Below are 19,889 nucleotides of genomic sequence, written 5' to 3'. Positions count from 1 at the left end.
TTTCTATTTGTTCACATAAAGGACTGTACAGTCAGGTACTGAATACAGATTCTTTCTCTCAGAAATCAGAATGCCAAGGCCATCCAGAGATCACACCAGCAGAACCACAGTGGAATTTGACAAACCTGCAAATTACTGAATCTCGAGGGAAAAAGTGCAGTAGGAAGAATGAGTCTGTACTGGCCTCCTTGTTACCTTCCCGCGGCATCCTCACCTCTGCAATCCCATTCTTTCATGTATTATCCAGACAAAGGAGAGGCAGCAAAGCTGTTCCTGCTGCTCCCTCCATGCCCTTCAATCACAGGATAAAGCCTGGACCGAATCCTGATTTTCAGCCTCGCAGTGTCTGCCTGGACAATGGCCCTCAAAATCTACATTTAATTTTAGACAAACAGGACCCAAGCACGCCACGGCTCTGACTCATATTGTGGAGTCTTTCAGACATAAAACTCATTGAGTAAAGAGAAAAATAACTGAAGTCATGGGAAAGGACACTGAAAAAGAAACCCCCCCAAAAATCCCAAACTAAGATTAGACTGGTTCTCCTCTCAACAGCAGCATCAGTTTTCTTAAGATGGACTTTGAAAGAATAGAAAGAAAACAGGCTGAAGCAGCCACCCTGATTTCCCTGAGACACTTAATTAGTCTACACCACGACTAGAATTAAGCGGTTCCTAAGGGCTACTTAGCACTAAACCGAACATTTCCCTTTTCCTAAGCAGGCCCTTACAAAGCACTTACAAGAGCCATCAGTTCAGACTCCGTCTCCCTTTTCCAAAGCCTCTGGCGTGTAACTGTTTAAAACAGTGACAAGAGCAATTCCGACAGCTTAACAAGCCTATTAACAAAAACAATGTCTGTAATTCACTTTTATTTGCATGGCTGTGACCATGAAAAGAAACAGTCGGTACACTCAGTTGAAATCAGCGTTTTCATTAGGGATAATCATTGTGTGAGCCTGCTCTCAATTAACACCCATTCGAACCCAAAGACACCTTTCGTTAAGGTAAAAAAAAAAAAAAGCTTCAATCATTTGGACTTCTGGGCAGTGTCAAAATGTAAACAAAAGGAGGGCTTGGGGGAACGCCCTCACCAGCTGAAATAATCAACTTAACAGAGAGGAACGAACTAAATAGAAATTGAGTCACTGCCTAAACTCAAATGAGCAAAGCACCCTCTTTATGTGCCCACTGAGACCAATTCTCACTCCCAGATTTGCTCTCTATCGAACTTCAAGGATATTTTCCCCCCTCTCCCATTAGTGCTTCTCTGTGGTACAATCTCTGGAGTTAAACTTACCAAGGCACCTTTCTGAATTTATCTGTGAAAACTACAGGAATCTCAGCCTCACTTCTGAACCAGCCTGGTCATATCAGAAGGGCAAGGACCTTGTTAAGCAGCAAACTTCCCGATTTCAGCTCCATCTAAATTTCCCTATCTTTTAATATATCCTTGGTAAAGCTTAACGGGTTTGGGGGGGTTGGTTGTTCAATGGTTTGGTTTTTTTTAAAATATCCCTGTTGAGTTTAGCACTGTCTGCACAAAAATTATAGACTAGAATTATTTATAAATGACATTTTATAAATGGTTCTCTTCCTTATCTCAACTTGACAACATAGGTTGTACCTAATCAAATTAACACACAGAAGGTCTACAGGTGTAGAAATATCTCTTTCCATACAGTCATGTATCAGAGATGAAACTCAACTGACAAGACAAAAATACAGATATGTTTATATGATACTGATTAAAGACTAATTTTTTAGCAGCTTCTTTGGCACTCGAATGTCAAGAATATAAGTTTTCATTTCCTCTTTAGCATCTGTTTGAAAAACTTGGGGGTGTGATATGTCACGATATTAAACCTTAGTAACAACCTAATAGGATGAAGGGGGGGAAAAAAAAAAAAGAGGTCTTTATAGTAAACCCAAACTTAAATGTGTCATTTTGCTTAAAAAGATAAAATCACTGATATAAAACAAACCCACAATACCACAGATACAGAAAAAAAACCAGTTTTTCAAATCCCACTTAATTTAACAGCAAGCTCCCAATTCAGATTCACATTACAAGGCCACTGAGGTGAAATGAAGGGGGTGCAGCCTCCTGGTTGGCAAGTGCTGATAAACAGATTCAGAGATGGAATCAGAAATGGATGTCAGCATTCCTGTTCTTTATATTGCTGCACCAAAGATTTAAACCAAACTAACAACTGTGTGTATTCCAAAGGATTTTTCACCTCTTGACAAACCAAAGAAATATGAATAAGTGGAAAGCAGTCACAGCAGCAGCAGCTTGAGTAACTGAAACCTGTCTCTTCAGGTCAAAATGTCAAAAGCAATACTTACAAAGTTAATAGTAAAAAAGAACAGTTATCCATGATACAGTTTTGAGAATTTCGTGACTTCTTGTAAAACTTGTCACAAAAGAAGACTTCCCTTTAATGACCCAATAAATAGTTCTGAGCAGCCTTCCAACATTGCCCGATACTGAGTCAGGCCAGAACAGAGAAAAAGAATAGGGAAAAAAAAAGTTAAACATCAGATTCACAAAGGTAGTAAAAACCCACATTCCTAGTTCATTACTGTCCCTCTAAGTTGACTTCAAAATGGTTTTTGAAACCACATAAACTTAGCAAATTTTTGATTTCTAATAAAATAGTCCATGTAATTTATATGGTAAATGAACATCACAGAAGTTCACAATTAAAAGGAATCAGTTTAAAAAGCAAGCTCATGAGAGCCATAACCTACTTACAATTAAATGACATTGTTTTAAAAGCATTTAATTACTCTCATCACAAGACCCAAGAATAATTCTTTCCCCAAATATACTGTAAAACAAAACTGCTCCTTTGGAGACTTTTAAGTCTTTCTGTTCTTGTTGATATATAAGGAAAAACAGGTCCCAGAAAAGTATTTGGAGGGGAAAAAAAAAAGTAATTTCCTATCTGAAAAAAACTATTTATCCTGTTTGGTACTTTGGAGAAAATATAAATGTGTAGCAACAAGAGAATTTTAATCACTGGCAGCATCCTATCATCTCTACCCTTATAGTGCTCAGTATATTAAAAATAGTAGACTTCAAGTTACAGGATAACAGGAGTGGGTGAGAGAGGCTTCAGTATGCTGCTGGTCACATTAATCAGATATTGATTCAATTCTGAAAGCCTTTTCAGTTTGCCTGACAAATTGGAATGGCTTCAGCAACCCCTCGCTCCAATGCATGTTCTGTCTCATTCTCTTTTACATCATTCATTAAATCTCCCAGGAATACACAAAGGCTTTCTCTCCTGCCTGTCCTCAAAGGTTTCTTTTGCTTGCTGGATGTTCAGGTGCCCTCTTGTCCTCCCATTAACACCTTACTGATCTCACAGTAAAAAAACAACCTGCAGTGAATTTAAAAATCCCTTTCTGTAAATGGCCCTGTAAAATGATGCCCCTCGGCTGTTTTGCTGTGCTTCACAACTCTGTGCTTCACAGGAGTTGTGTCACTGCTCTTTGAGAGCAAAAGTGACAGCAAATGTCACAGGAGATGCCACCCTCCCTCACCAAGTTTGACCTTGGGTACACCTACCTAGTTATGACACAGGGGAGCTCCTGACACACAGTGAGTCGACTTTAACTCGTCTTTAAAGACAACATCATCCTGACTGTGCATTAAAAAAGGGTGGTTAGTGGTACTTTTCTAAAAATAGCTACATGGAGTGTCTAAAAACACCTTCTCAGTGTTCCAGCCCTGCTCTCAGGTGCATCTTGTTTGCCCACCAGACAGAAACATCACTGCAAGCACTACAGAGCCATGCAAAGTCAGGGTGAGCTGCATTCACTGCCTGTTATATCATCTACAACAGTTTTGGATTAAAATTTAGTTACTATGCTAGTAAATTTTGTTTTCATATTTGGTGGAGTAAGATTACAGTACAATCTTCCCAAAATACACTGAATAAAGCAACTTAGGACAAGCATTTCATGTGTTTTCAGCCCATGCAGTAGAATAAACACTGCAAGATTATTCTGAGTGTTCACATTCTGAGTCTATTGGTACTTTTTAAAAAGTTATCTCAGACAATGCTCCCATCACAGACTTTCATCATTTTATGATAAAAACTCTGCTGAACCCAAAAGAACTATCTGGGAGTCAGTGAGGGAAGCCATGGATTGTGGTCTTTCATATTGCACAGCCCTGAGGAAGTTTCAGCACCTTTCCCAACACAGTTCAATTCTGAGATACTGAGCCACGAGGCTGTTTTCAACTATCAATAATTCACAGGCCTTGGGATCCCATCCTTAAGATGGCTAAGGGTAATATCTTTAAATTCTTGTAAAATCTTTCCTGTCACACTATAACCTGATTCATTTTCTTACAAAAAAAAAACCCAAAACAAAACAAAAACAAAAAAGCATGAAGCAAAAGAAAACACAAGCAAACAAAACCCCCCACAGATCTGAAAACTTAGGCACATGAAACAGATTAATAAACAAATTGTTGGGAAACAAGCAGCTGAGTGATACAAAATAAGGCAACATTTCCCACGGAAATACTTGAGCGTATCTAATTGTTGAAAAAGTCAATGCCAAATTGATTTCTCAGTTGTGCAGACAATCTGTGATATAATCTACCTTATAAAAACATCACTCATTCAATACCAGAACTCATGTGTCTGCAGAACCAGAGGACAGGAAAAATAATTTAGGGGGCAGAAAACAAAACTAATCCTGTAGTGCATGGTAGAGTGAAATTAGGCAATTACATTCTGAAAGGTACATCTCAGAGCAGAATTGTTCTACACATGGATCTATATATTTCCTTTCAATGCTTAATATCAGGTTTTTTAGAACACTTATACCATGCTTGGTTGAGTAAAGCAAGAAAAAGAAAAAAGGCATTTCAAATTTGGCGTTTTTCCCCTCCTATTTCACATTCAGTTGGACTGATGGCGATTTTGTAGCAGCTTCCTCCATCTCTGCAGCGGATTGACCTTCTCCACCTTTTCACATCACTTCCCAAAAAACATGCCTGTGCTGTGCCTTCTATCAGACCAGCCATGGTTATCAGGATCAGATGCTGCTGTAGTCTGAGCCACGGGCAGCCTGAGCTGCTGCTGCTTCCCACTCCACTGTGAAGAAGGTAATTGTTCCAAAGAATCCCACGATCACCATGATCAGGAGCTGCCACTGCAGAAGGAAGTAGTTGCTGTAGAAATAGGCAACTGCAGCACAGATGGACTGAGAGGGAAAAAAAAAAAAACACAAAGTAAAAAAAATTATCAGTGGAGATTCCAGGCTGATGTTACTACACAAAGATTATCAAACTGACAGGAGTTTAACGTGCAGCTCTCAGCAGAATCCTGCTGTAGGAGATAGACAATCTTAAGGCTTCATTACACCCCAGTGTATGTCTTGATGTCATACACAACAGATCTAGTTTTCACTTGTTATTTAAACAGCAATTACTGCAGAAAATTAACACCAAACTCAAAAGTGTTTGGAGCTTTGCAAGTGCAGCTCTCTGGTACCTCAAACCAGTTGGTCTAGAAACAACACAGCCAAAGCTCTAAGATCACAGTCCAGGAAAACTGTTTCCAGCACCACAAACTACTTTACACCAAAAGTGAGGATGAAATACTTTGCAGAAACAACATCATTTTTCTCAGCTCATTAAAAAGCCCAACCCAGTATTTCAGTAACACCCCAACAGTTCAAAACGTTTCAAGAGATTGTTAATTATTACCTGAACAAACTTAAAGATGGCAAAGGCAGGAGCACTGTCTTCTGAATATAGGAATCCTAAAATACTGAGGAGCTGGGTGTTAAAGCAGCTGTCCCCCAGCCCCAGCAGGAAGCTGCAGAGCATGGCCACCTCTTTGCTGAAGGAGAAGGTGATTCCAGTTTAGAAACCATTTGTTCAAACAGCTCACACATCTATACACAAACTGTTTCTGGCAGATTTATTTGGAACTTGAGAATGGAAAGGTATCAAACTTTTAATTTCACTGGAAAAGAACTGGGAATGCCTGGCTTGGCAAAAAGAATAGTTTCATCAGCTTTTACTTTCTGGAATGCTAAGACTTCTGTTACTGTTAACCTGCAGTCAATTCACACTGAATGAGAATCAGGAAAAGAACTTATTTTGGTGCTTGGAGCCACAAACCCCACGCAGCAGTGATTAAAATCTGAGACACAGGGTGAATTCTTAAGCTGCAGGAATATTAGAGAAATACCAATTCATTTTGTAGAAAAATACCCCAGTTAAGACCAGTCACCTGCACAGGCACAAATGCTTAGAATTCCAGCTTAATCACTGGCTCTGCACAAACTGAAAACATCGTATTTTTCACACAAATTGGCAAGAATACACCTCAAAAGACAGTTGCAATGGGGAGATAATAAACTTCCCCATATTCTTCCCCAATTATTATAAGAGACAGGCATGGCATGGCTTCAGTTAGATCAATTAGAATTTGACAATAAACATTGAAAGACTTTGGAAATGGGTGCAACAGGGCAAGGCTGGGGCTCCCTGATGTAGTAAAACTGAGCCCAAGACTGTTTTAAGATAGACTGAATTCTTAACACCGACTGCAATAGCTGCTGGTCTCACTATTGTGCTGCATGTCAAACATCAGCTGTCAAGTGGCAGAACTGCTGCCAGTCATCCTCAGGCTTTTTATTCTTATGCTATTTAAGTTCCTAAATTGGGTGCAGGCTGGTAGGATACCTATCTTTAATAAAACCCAAATTTCCTGGAAGCTTTTTCTGTGGAGTTAGTCACTGCACAGAAAAAAACAACTTCAAGGGACTGTCTGTGGAGAAAGAAGCTGTTTATACACAACCAGCCAGAGGAGAAAGCTCACACACCTTGGAATCATATAAGCCATTTGATCTGTTCCTTCCATGGGAGCAATAGGGGCGTCATTTGGCATGTTGAAAAAAATCAAATAGAAGGCTATGAAGTGGACAAGGATGCCCAGCATCACCACTGGGTTCCTGCCAAAGCGACTGTTCTTGCTCAGCAGACCAAAGATCCCTCCACCTGCAGGAGCAGAAGAGATTGGATGACTGGATCAGGACTGGAGATTTAGAGAACAGAACAAAACTTGAAATTCTGACAGTTTGAATTATAAATGTGACCATACTGGAGAACTGCAAAGATCAAACACGGAAAGAGCCCCAAGGATCTCCCAAGCCCTGTTTGCCACATGGGATGAGCTCAGGGCTGTCACAGGTGTCTGAGAAGTGGGAGCAGGAGATTTATCAGATGGTTGCTGATGAAAACACTTCGCCTTTTAACAATTACTTTACTCCAGCACTGAAACAGTACTAAGTGAAATTGGACAACCTTGTGCTTAGCTCCTAATTGCAAAAGCCTGCAATTCTATGGATTTAAGATGCTGATGAACAGACAGTGGGTTTTTTGTCAAACACCACAGTTCTTGAGTTCACAGAAAAAAAGAGAAATATTTCCTTAACGAGCCTTCCCTGTATCCAATTTGATTTAAATATCACTTCTTATTTAACACAAGTTCATTTTTTGCAACAAAGAAATCCTTAGGGCAGCAATTTATTTAAAAATTAGAAGATTCTATATCACTCAAGCAATAAAAATGTAAACATAACACTATTTAAAAACAACATTTAAATAGCAAAACGGTTGTCAGCTCCCTAATAACAGTGCAGGCTACTGTTTCTTGCATTTTAAGTCTTGTGTATTTCTCCACACTAATCCAAAGAGAATGCAGAATGTTAGGATTCACAGGCAGCAGGATTTCACATGCTGGTCTGCACCCACTTTACACAGTGCAAGGTATAATTCACAGTGCAATAAGGAACCACATTGCCAATTACATTTCTACTATTTCATTTTTTGTTCACATAATCGTGGCTGGAAGCTTGAAAACACACTATTCAGTTCAACACAAAAAGCCAATTTGAATAATTGCATCACTCTAATCCTTTTTTTCTTTTGGTCAAAAGGTAGCAAATTTAGACTCACCCAAGATTTCTCCAACACCAATAAAAATACCAGAAAGACCAATAAGGCTTTTCTCTTCACTGCCAAATCTATTCACAGCACCAATGCATGTTCCATACACTCCAGAAAAGAATGTTAGTTCCAAACCTTTGAAGGAAACCAAACAGAATTGACAGATGAACTATTATGAAACTCATGACAAAATTCTTTATGTCTAAAGGCTCTTTTCCCCTCAGGTATCTTTCAAAGAATAAACTTAAATGAAGTCTGCGTAACAGAAGCAAACAGGGAATTTTAAACCTTGTGATTATTATATTCTCCAATGCCACCTTACAAAAACCACATTAGAAAAAACAGTTTCACTAATTGGTGTCACTCAGGCTCAGTTCCCAGTGCTGTTGACACAATCCCTCTAAACAGCTTATAAACAGCAAAGTTCTTGAAAACTTTTCCAGAACTTTGGAATTTCATCCAAGTGAGAAGTGCCATGTGAAATAACACTTCAGAGATAAAGCACAATTTCAGTATAAGATTTTTTCTCCCAAATTATGACATTCCTAAGAAAGACTCTGCATCCCCAAAAATTAATAAGATGCTAAGATTCTTAAAACTGACTTTTCTACACATACATAATGAATTTAAACTGAGAAAGAACTGCTGTTTGTTTAAGATCCTTCCTTCTTTCTATTGCCATTAATGTGAGGGAAGGTGACACAGCACAGTCCAACTAACATCACTATAAGCAACCACCAGCATAAAAATACCAGCCCCTTAATAAAAGAAGTGTATTTAAAACAATGCAAAGTGTTCTGCCTAAACAGAGCAAAACAGCTCACAATAAACTGTTTCTAATGTATCTCCTTGGCCTTTTGCTACAGCAAAATTATGGCTCCAGCATATCCTGGTGTGCATTTCCAAGCCACCCAACACAGCAGACGAACTGCACAGCTTCGAAATTCGGGTGGACTTGGAGCAGTCTTAACCCAACCATCAGTTCTGGAACAAAAGCCTTTGTTGGCCTTTTGGGATTTTGTATTTTGCTACAAAAAGAGGCAATCTTGGCAATATTGAGCCACCAGATGGCAGCAGCCATTTTTTCCCCAATCTGGAGTGATTTATTTTTATGCCACCTGTAAAACTGAATTTCAGAACACTCAGGGAAAACCTGAGTGACTCCCTCCCCTTGTCATCCTGCTCCACATTCCCACTGCACTGAACACCCAGGAGGAATTCAAGTGAGTTAATCTGGCTTAACACAACTGTGTGAAGTAACTTGTAACTCAGATTAGTGGTTGGAGCAACTCAACTGCAGAGCTGCTAATGCTATTTCTCTTCCAGGAACTGAGTGCAAACTTCAGCAGATGTTTGGGCACTGTTTATAGTTTGTTCACATCTAATTTTTTCTTTTCACCTACAGGATCTGACAATTTTGCATAATGGTGACTCAGAACTGAGGTTCTGAAAATGCATTTATTCCTCCAAAAACCTAATTTGATCATGAGCAAAACTATATCTGAGGCCAAATAAAGAGCAAGAAACCCTACAAAAATCGATTCAACGATCTCAGAAACATTTCTGAACATTTGATGGTATTTTTGCAGAAGAATTGCTTTAGTTTATGGCAAAAATAACTTCGTTTTTCATTTACAACTCATATCTTGGTCTAATGACAGCAGACCGAGTTTAACTAAAAGTTGCTAAAAAGAAGGAAAACTCTTGTCACAGCAAATACTAATGACAAAAATGGCTGAAAATGGCTAAGCTTGTTCCCCATAAAACCAAGACTAAAATGAAGGCCATCAGCAGTCTCCCACATCTTAATGAAGGTATGATGTACAAACATTATTTTCACACAATTGTATTAAACAACCCACAAACTACTGGTAGTGTAATATCAAATCACATAAAAGCCAGCTGTGTAAATTTTCCCTAAAATTCCAGCCAATGCCCTGACACTCTCCATGATGATACACTGATGGCTCCATACCTGTGTAGGCTGTTGTGACACTGAGAAGCAGCATCTCTTTGGTGAAGCTCAGTGTAATAGATTTCTCTGTAAAGAAACAATGATGGAAATTAGATTAACTTCTGATAATACTACTGAGATAATCTACACTTTCTTTTGCCCTTTGCTTAAACAAAAAGAGGGTTGAATTATATAAACTGTGCATTACAATTTTATTTACTGTTTATTACAGTAATGAGAGTGCTAAATAAACCAACCCTGACATGCCATCTAGAAGAAATGTGTCATCCAAAAGTCATTTTTGTAAGAAATGCAACTGGGGAAACAGTAAAGAGGAGATACAGTTTTCAATTAACAGGCAATTTTCCGCTCATTGTATTTTTGTATTCTCTCCCAGCTCATGGCAATTGTCTCCTGAAATAAATCCTCAGTGAACATCCCCACATTCTCCAAACAACCTTAACAGTCCCAGGCAGAACATCAAACTTAAAGGAAACTACAGATGCTCTAGTTCTAAATTGTTAACTGGTATCAATCGGTGACAAAATAAAACAACCTGTAACTTTTTATCTTGTTGTGTTTGTTGGTTTTTAGTTTTTAATCTTTCACACGGGGGCTTTCCCAGTGGTGATCTGTTCTTTTTGCCTTGGTCTGTGGAAGGAAGCTGTTGAAAAGCAGCTTGGATCTGAAACTTCATCAAAGGAACACTTCAAATTTTTCCTGGACTATATCAGTACATGATTGAAGTGAAGTCTTTTCTTTTTGCTTTCAGTCAAGCTTTGTTTGTCCCATGGTCACCTGAAAGGAGCTTTGGTGAAGTGCAGGGAGCCAGCTTACACCAACCCCACATCCACACTAATTTCCCCACACTGGTTCCCAAGCTTTTCCACTTCCAAGCTCCATTTTGGATAGGTTCAAATTGACAAGATGCTCACACAGACATCTGAATTTGTCAGGCTCAGAACTCAGCCCTGTGTCCCTGTGTGAGCTGTCATCCCTGGGCTGGAGCCCACTGCCATCTGAGAGTCCTTTTTCCAAGCAGACCATCCCTGAAGGTTTATATTCAAACTAGAATAACTGAAACACACTCTCAAAACATTCCTTGTTCAAAAATTTTTGTTCAAAATGATTTTTCCATGACCACATTATCAGCAGAACCATGGGCAGCTGGGAAGGATATCCCAGTATTTTATGTGGAAATGTACTTACTGAAGGCAGCCACTGCTCTCATCATTTTGATTCGTGCAGACCTGGGTAAACAAATGACTTGGTCAAGATGGAAAAAGAACAACCACATTGTACTCCTATGCTGGAAGGCACCTTCATTTTTTTTAAACCTTCTGTCCATTTTCTAGCCCAGCACTATACACTGGAATATACCAATATATCCTTAAAAGTTTCTGAGATCTAAACTACTAACCACAAAATGTATTTGCTGTCTGCACTGGTGAATGCCTGCTTAACAGGCATTTCTTCTGAGCATCTTTAGCTTCCAACATTTTTTCCAAGGGCATAATTATTGATGGTTTTTTCTAACTTTTGCCTTGTTCTTTAAATAAAGCAAAAATATTTAAGCTGATGCCTCAGGCAAAACTCCACAGAATCTGTATCTGTCATCTTTAATGTATTTATTAGGGTGGCATATATAGAGAAGACAGGAAAAACATGTTCCAGTTTGTAAAAACCCATAACAAAGGAGTAATTTCTGCTTATTCCAGACTTCAAACTGGGCTGATGAGGGCAAGAAAGGCAGATAAGTGTTTAATAATGATCAGTTGAGAAGTGAAAGGTATCTTTCCCAAGGCACTTACTTATTAAAGGAAAAACTTAACGTGCAGTACTCCACCCTTGAGAACAAGCCATCTAAAGAACAGTAATTCTCACTTGTTAAAGAACAGACATTTCCTACTAAATCTGTACATTCTACAGGTTGTTGATAACATTCATGTTGCCAGCACAGAGGGGGAAGTCGCTGCACAGCGTTCCACTGCGGAGCAGGAGCGCAAACAAGGAGATGTGACAGCATGTTATTGCCATAAGCACTCACGAGCTCTCCCCCAGGATTTCATTAGTAGAATCTTCATCCCCTGGAGCTTTTGTGTCCTCTTGTTTCCTAATCAGAAAGAACAGAACTGTGCCCACAAGACTGATAACAGTCAGAGCAATGAAGACAGTTCTGCGATCGCTCTCTGTGGGAAAACAAACAAGAGTCGTAACCAGATGTGCAGAAAGCAAATCAAACCAAGTCAGCTGCCTCCAAACAACTAATACAGACATACTACAGTGTTTAACACACACCCATTCTCTAACTTACCTTCAACATGGAGCAAAAGGTACCCAGCTGCTGGCAAATTCCTGCCTCAAGTTTTATGGTGCTAATAAAGTATCAGCACATTAAAGCGTCCCTCGCATTTTCTGCCATGCAAAGGCTATGACCGAGCAGGAGCCAATTAAAGGAAGGGCATCAATTATTAGCAGAAGAAAGCACATCTTTGAAGACTTACATAATTCAGAGTGGAACATAAACAACCTAAAACCCTTCAGATCTCTCAAAAAAAAAAAAAAGCAACTGCTGCCCTATGCACCAACCAACTTGTCTGGCACAGACACATTTAATACAGAAGTTACTCTCATTTACCAATACTAAGCAGGGGAAAAAACCCCCAAGAAACAGCAAATATTTGTGATTTAACTACTATATGACTCTGAAGGTATTGCCTGTGCTTGTATTTATTTCCCCTTCAGCTTAATGGCAAATGCAAAATGGATCAAAAAATAACTTGTGTGTGATTACAGATCAAAAGGAGAAAGTGCTTCGCGCCCTGAACAGTCTGTAATATCTGTATATAGGTAGTAAAAGGAAGAATGGATTTTTAAATGCTGTTAAACCTTTTGACAGCAATTTTTTCAATAAAGGGGAACCTCAAGGCATTTAAAGATGGAGGAAAATGTAACAGTTAATTGCCCCATTCTGTGGCTGGCAAGAGCAATGAAATTTAGAATGCACAGAATTTCAGGGCCTCCAGGTTCAAAGTGTCCCCAGTACTTTTAATAACACTTAAACCTTTGTGCTAAAGGTGAGGGAATGCAGAAGATGACCTGTAAAATTAACCTTTGCTGTGCTACTTTTCAGGAGAACCTGAAAAGATAGATCTAGCACAAGGAAGAAGTGGACTGTTCATCTCAATGGGGCAGTATTTCTGAGGCCTAATAATCATAATTTTAAAGCCAACATTATATTCCTGATTGACTAAAGCAGAAGCATCCTCATCTGTTAAAAGAATTGACCATTGTAGTAGATATTTTACTTTAGGACTGCAGTAAGGGAAATTCTCAGTTGTTATGGAACAGGACAATGAAACTTCTTTATTTACAGAACATTGTTTTCCTCCAAGAGCTCATCTTTGGTAATTAAAATCTTAGCCTGTGCTCTGTTTTCACCACTGCAATTTTCATAGTGAATATCCACACGTGCCTGGCTTAAACAGTTGCCAGAAATCTATGCTTTAAAACACTGAGTCTCAACCCCTGTCAAGCTTCTTAATAGTATTACTTAAGACCCCTATTCCCCAATTATTGCTCTTTACCAGTCTAGCACAGTAACAAATGGAAAAAGTAAAGTATTAATTACAATCCCATTAGGAAGTTAGTCTTCATAAACTATGCCAAGAAAGGAAGACAGAGTTCTTTATTCCCTCTGCCAGCAGTGCTGCCAGTTTAGACACCAGCAGCCCCTTTCTCAGCCCAGCTGCACATCTCAGCCTCTGTCTTCCCTCACTGCTTTGTGCCAGCACAATGAAGCAAATTGGGACGGTTTGCCTTTATTTCACAGGTTAATCAGTCTCCAACATGATTTAGAAGGACTCCCTACACAAGGAACTTACTTTAGATAGGGATAGTATGTATAATATTAAATATACAGCCAGAAGAGCTTTCCTCCCACACAGGTGTGTTTTGGCCTAAGTGTGCCTGCACAGGGAAAATCCCAGAGTGGCTGTTGTGGAAAATCTTATTATCAACATGCATTCTGAAGAATTTTGTAAACAATACCCTAAAAAAAGGTACTCAAAGTGCATTTCAGCAGGAAAACAACACACAGAGTACAAGGGCTGTGAGTGCCAAGAGATACTGTATCAAAATCATACTCCAAAAGAGACTATCTAACAATAAACTGAGGGAAAGAAATGCCTGCTATTGTAAAAGCTTTGTGCCACTTTCTAGATCATCATTTGATCTGTTTATTCATGCTACCATATTTTAAAGGATGGCCTCCCATATAAACAAGCAGTACTCACCTGATATGTGAGTTTTTCCTCGCCAGGCAAAGTATATATAGAGGTTTCCAAAAAACAAGCTGTAAACAAAAAGAACAACCAAGATGAGGTGCATTTTTCATAGTAAGATTAAGGTTGGGTTTGTGGAAGTTGCTACTCTGAGAACATACCAATGTGTTAATTCTGGAAGAGAAAACTTAAGGAACAGAACCAGCATGCCCCTGGTTCAGGCTGATGTTTTAGAATCCAGGATTCTGTCCCCACAGCAGCATTAGCAATGCCATCTAGTGCAGGCTCACCAGCCTAAGTATTCCTGAAATTCATTCCCCTTGTTACCTCCCAGTATCCAGAACTGCTGTATCACAGCGGGGTGGGTAAAAGGGATCCCTCTTCAGGAACCACTTGTGAACCTGTCTCCCATGAATTTGCTGGGTTTCTTTTTGATCTTGCTGACACCATCCAACTCCACACCCTCCTGTGGCAGCAAGCTCCAGAAGTTTAATCACCCATTGTACAAAGAAGCACTTTTATCTGTTTCAAACCAATCCTCTTTAACCTCACCAAAGCAAAGGCACAGCTACAACTGAGCTGAAGACCCTCCTGTTCCTCCATCCCAGCTCCAGAAGAGCCAATTCCCCCAGGTTGAGTTTAAATTAGGGCTCCTGAGCCCATGGGAAGGGTGGGGTGGAGGTGCCAGGTGAGGCTGCTCAGGACCATTAGGGCTCATTAGTGAACTCAGGAACCTGTCACAAATTAACACAGCTCTCCACAATCAACAGGATTGCTGTTACAGATGTCAAATGTTCTCCTAACAGAAATGGATCTTTTTAGCACCTCAAGAGCAGAGACTTCCAGTATCCACTGGATATTATTATTCACTGCTCTGTAATGCAGAACAGCAATAGAAACGTTCAGTTCCCTGACAGCAAGGTACCAGTGGAGTATTTCTGGATGCAGTCTCCCACTTATAAAAGGATGTAAGAAGTAGAATGTGTACACAACCAAAAAAAAAAAAAAAAAAAAATTAACAAATAAACCTTACCTGAACTGTAGAAGCGCCCAAAATACTCCACTGTTCCTTCCAATGGTGTTTTCATCAGAATTTACAGTCAAGCAATTTCCCTGTGCTGTCCAGAGGACTGGAACAGACAGAATATATTGCTCAGGAAATAAAAATATTTTAGAGGTATATTCAAATATCATAAAAAATAGTCAGCAGAGTAAGAACAATCCTTACCAGCAGCTGCAATGCCAATAAAAACAGAAGCAGTGTAGAAAGCCCAGGTAGTAGGTTGGATAAAGACTGCAATGTATAGGCTAGAATAGAACAAAGTTTATTGAATACAGACTTAAAGTGGACAGTGCTCTACCACAATCAGATACCTCACTGAGCTGCTTCTAAATCAACCACTCTCTCCTAAGAGGCACTGGAAAACAGGTTAGGTTGTATATGAAAAATCTTACTCTACTAAGCACATAGAGGTTTTCTTATGTGGTCATTAATCTGAGACCACAACCTGAACTCCACAGTCAGCAATGTCTGGAAGTGCTGTGGAATAAAATGTGCTGTTTTCAGTAGGCTGAAATACTCTGCAGCTACAGATCTACAGTGCCTCTGTGAGATGCTTTTCATAGCCAGTACAATTTCATGTATGGCACAATAGCCCTAGGTGTGAGAAAAAAATTAAAGAAATTAATTTCTTCAAAAGAAGCAGCCCAAAATTCAAAATTAATACTTACCTGTAAAATATGCCACTAACAACCATGGAGAATTGAGGTCCTACTATTGCAACCACTGAAGGTGATATAAGATTTGATGCAGATAATACTCCATAAATAATGGACATGCTGCATAAATAAACAACAAGGATGATTAAGTACTTAAAATATAGGGTATCATTGCATTTAAAAGTGATCAGTGGATTTCAAAATATCCAGTTAAGCACATACACAAGTCAAGTAACTCCACAGAAGTTCCATGGTCAAACCTTTCCTCCCTTTCTTCTGTTCCCTTCACCCACTGTACTCCGTATGGGAATACAGGAGTGTTTCCTGGGTTGCTGAGTAGAGTCCCAAACTATTCCAGGCAAGCATGTCTGGTAATTTAAAACATGCACTTGTCAAACTGCCTTAACAACAGTTACTGCAAATTGTACCCTGTACTTCTAGAGGAGAATGTTTCAGATACCTCATTTGTCTAAGACTGAGGTTTTCATTTTCTGCCAAACACACCACAGAAGTTCTGTAGATACATTTCGTGCCAGTTGTATTTTCAGTTTAAACTAAGACAGCAAACCCTTCAAAGCAGCAATCAGGTTTTTCTACGTGACAGAATTCATTTGGCATACAAAAGGCTCCTGATCGTGCCTGGTAGGTTTGGCTGTGCCAGTGCAACAAAGAGAATGGCTTTTTATGGCTTTGCTTCAGTCTCTCTGACTTCTCCTTTCACATCTACATTGCAGTGTTTCCTGGGAGCTGATCCACACCACCTGTTCTACACAAACACACAGAGGTGTGTACAAGGGCAAACAACCAAGGCCTGACTGAGCAGGTTCTTTTATTTTTAAACTTCCAACTTCTTCATCTCCTAAGATAAAATGCTGAGAATGTGATGAGGGTGGTTTTTCTCCCTACTAGGAAAACATGCAAAGCAGATCTGTAGTTCAACTAGAAATAACTCAGAGCGGGGCTGTGAGAAGCCTATTTTATTTAAAGTGCTTTAAGTATGTCAATAAATTGTGAAGTCAGCAGAACACTCCAATCTCTCAAGAGTATATCTCTACTGGATGAAACTGTAACCAGCATCACCCTGCAAGGAGCAAAGTAATAAGTTATAATTTACAATCTCTGTAAATTACCTTGTGTAGCCACTGCCATGGAAGTCGGTGTTGTTTAAATTTGTGATAACTGTTTGCTGTGAGGAGAAAACCATACATTGTAATATGTCAGAATCTATGTTATACTTTGAAAACACTTGCATCAGTTTGAAGTCAGTAACAAACGTCAGAATTAATCATTAATAGACTCTACAAAGTACTTAAAAGAATTTAAAATATTAGCTAAAACTCACATCACCTCCACAACAAAGATGCAGGAGATATTTGGCAGGGAAACCTCTGTGTGTGAAGCAGTAATTAGTACTTTACTATTAAATTGTTATTTCACCAGAGACCTTAAAATACTTTACAGACCTTTTGTTTCACTAAAGATCTCTCTTAGGTAGATATGTATGACTATCTTAATTTAATAAGGGGTGGGGGGGGAAGGAGAAGTTTCAAAATACTCTTAACTTGACCTAACTGTGAATTTCTGGTAAGAGTTTCCATTCTTTCTGGCTTCATGTTATTTCCCTGTTCCTTTTTTTTTTCCCCTTGAATCAGCTTTAGTGATCATGAGACCATGTCATTAGTTGGACTGGCAGGCAGATCTGGTTGAAAGCAACCTGTAAAGACTTTTATGACAATAAACTACATGATTGCATGATCACAAAGTCCAGTTCAGTGAGGTGCTGCATTCATCACAGAACTTTCTAAGATCACTGGGCTGTACTTACGTGCTCACAGACACTATCACACTGCTCTGTGACTTACCAAAACTATCCCAAGTAGTTATTTATATTGTATTGAAGGACATTTATGTGTCTGAACCCAGAAAGGATTCTCCTTCCATGCAAGGACAGAGCTGTAAGACCTGAGGATGTTGAAATCTGACTGCCTTCAGGCACAGAACTAATACTGAAAGCAGTGTCAACACTCAGGAAGTTAAAGGGCCTGTCTGTTGGTAGCAGGAGTCTAAAAATTTACATAGTAACAGTAAATTTGGATTATGTTATGCTCAATTTTGCTTCTGCAGACAAAGAGATACACGATACTAAAGCAGTAAATAACTTCTTCAGCTGCAAGGTGTCTTGGCAGTTTAGCAATTGTGCAAGTCTGACTATTTGTCAGGTGTTATCCTCACACCCTCTCTCAGTATCAAATTTGTTAGAACAGAAAAATATGTTAGATTAGGAAAAAACAGTTGATAATTGTGTGGTTAATAAAAACTAAGGTAAATATTTTGAAAGGGACTATACAGAATATGGAATATAGACTTTGGAAGGTTCAATGTAATTCAATTGTTTAATATTGCAAGTGTCAAAGGAGACACTATTTTAAAGTTCAAACATTTGATAAGATTAATTTTCTGTTTTCTAAGCACTCTGGCACAGTTATATGTGTGTGTAGCTATGCTATCTTAAAGAAAAAATCTGCCTAATTATTTAGTTAACCAAGTTAATCTACTTAACACTAAACCAAAGGAAGACAAAATGCCACAGTATCTTGCACATTAGAAAATCGCAAGTTAAACAACATTACAGTAGACAAAAGACAACACAGGATAAATAACTGTAATAGAAATGTGGCACATTTAGAAATTCACACCTACCGCAATATTTCCACATGTCTGGAAAGCAGTGAATATAAACATAAACGAGACTCCCAAAATAATGATGTTGAAAAGTTTTTTTCCTTCAGAAGACATTTTGTGTTTCTTCTCCAAGTCCTCAGCTTAAGTCTGGAAACTCTTTTTTTTCTTTCAAAAGTTTCCTCTTAACCTCTGTTTTAAAAAAAAAAAAAAAAAGGCAAAAAGAATAAAAAAAAAAAGCTTTGAAAATTATGATTACTTAGGGCTACTTCTTAGCTGCTAGAAAATAACCCTCAGTTAATTAAGAAATCTAGTAACTTAAATAATGTACGGCAAAATTGGTAACTTGGAAAAAAAAAAAATAGAAAGGTCTAGTACGAAAGGTAAAGACCAAGATTCCCTCTACCTGTTCCCATCAAGTTAACAGAGCTGCCTGCAGGGTGTTATTTCATGACATCATCTTCCCACACGCGAAGCAGTTTTCCCAATATCGAGCAGCTCAGCTCCTTGCCATTGTTGAAATCGGAATCTGGTCCACGGCCCTTCAATCACCTGACGAAGGAAAGATGAGCCACTCGCACACACGAGTCATTTCCATGCACTGAACAGGAAATAAAGCACATTTCACCCTCTCGATCAGCTGACACTGAGAGCCCTTGTGCACTATGGGAAATGCAGTTTTATGAAAGCACTTTTTTTTTTCCTACTTAAAATAGTGAAAATCTCCCAGTCCTTAAAATAAAAAGATTTGTACTACATTTTTTAAAAATTATGATCTTAATCCACTAAATAAGATCTGGGAAGATTAAAAAAAAAGGGGGGGGGAGATTTATCTAAGAAAACTTTAATTGGCTGAACTCAAACACATAAAGTCATTTCCAAAGGGCAAATGAATCCCATCCTGGAGAAACTGTGTACCTCAGAGCCACCAGCACACACACTCGCTGCTGTTGCTTCTGCCTTTCCTTGTCTCAGTGACTCAGGAGAGGAGAGAGTCTTCATAATCTTTCCCTGCTTTGTCTCAAAGAAAAGCTTTTGGGTTTAGCAATTACATAGAATTATAGAATCATGGAATCACAGACTGGTTTTGTCTGGAAGGGACCTTAAAGCCCATCTTGTTTCACTCCCCTATCCCAGGTTGCTCCAAGCTCTGTCCAACCTGGCCTTGAACAATTCCAGGGATGGAAGTGATACCCTTGATCTTTTACTTCACAGGATTCCTAAACAACAAGTTTAAGATCAATTGATCTTTAGGTTGAGATGATCTC

General features: G+C 39.0%; 1 protein-coding gene across 1 annotated transcript; it reads right to left on the bottom strand.

Moving 5' to 3' along the window:
- Positions 1–854: 854 nt before the first annotated feature.
- MFSD11 (major facilitator superfamily domain containing 11) lies at positions 855–19,236 on the bottom strand. Its single transcript, XM_050319253.1, has 14 exons — positions 19,028–19,236; positions 18,643–18,813; positions 17,073–17,128; positions 15,955–16,062; positions 15,452–15,531; positions 15,257–15,353; positions 14,236–14,294; positions 11,988–12,129; positions 11,150–11,190; positions 9,962–10,027; positions 7,996–8,121; positions 6,861–7,035; positions 5,734–5,869; positions 855–5,228 (listed from the first exon to the last, which is right to left on the bottom strand). Exons 2-14 carry the CDS (start codon positions 18,736–18,738, stop codon positions 5,061–5,063), a joined length of 1,350 nt encoding a protein of 449 aa, XP_050175210.1. The 5' UTR covers positions 18,739–18,813; positions 19,028–19,236; the 3' UTR covers positions 855–5,060.
- Positions 19,237–19,889: the final 653 nt, after the last annotated feature.

The sequence above is a fragment of the Myiozetetes cayanensis genome, unplaced genomic scaffold (assembly GCF_022539395.1).
Source record: "Myiozetetes cayanensis isolate MyiCay16 unplaced genomic scaffold, myiCay2020 scf22, whole genome shotgun sequence".
Classification (NCBI taxonomy): Eukaryota; Metazoa; Chordata; class Aves; order Passeriformes; family Tyrannidae; genus Myiozetetes; species Myiozetetes cayanensis.
The sequence above is the reverse complement of the archived record's forward strand: the minus strand, read 5'-3'. Positions and strand labels throughout refer to the sequence as shown.

Coding starts and splice junctions, on each gene's coding strand:
- MFSD11 (XM_050319253.1), bottom strand. CDS start 18,738: ATGTCTTCTGAAGGAAAAAAACTTTTCAACATCATTATTTTGGGAGTC. Junction 16,063..17,072: donor CATGGCAGTGGCTACACAAG/GTAATTTACAGA, acceptor TTATTTATGCAG/CATGTCCATTATTTATGGAG. Junction 5,229..5,733: donor CCATCTTTAAGTTTGTTCAG/GTAATAATTAAC, acceptor TTTCCCTCTCAG/TCCATCTGTGCTGCAGTTGC.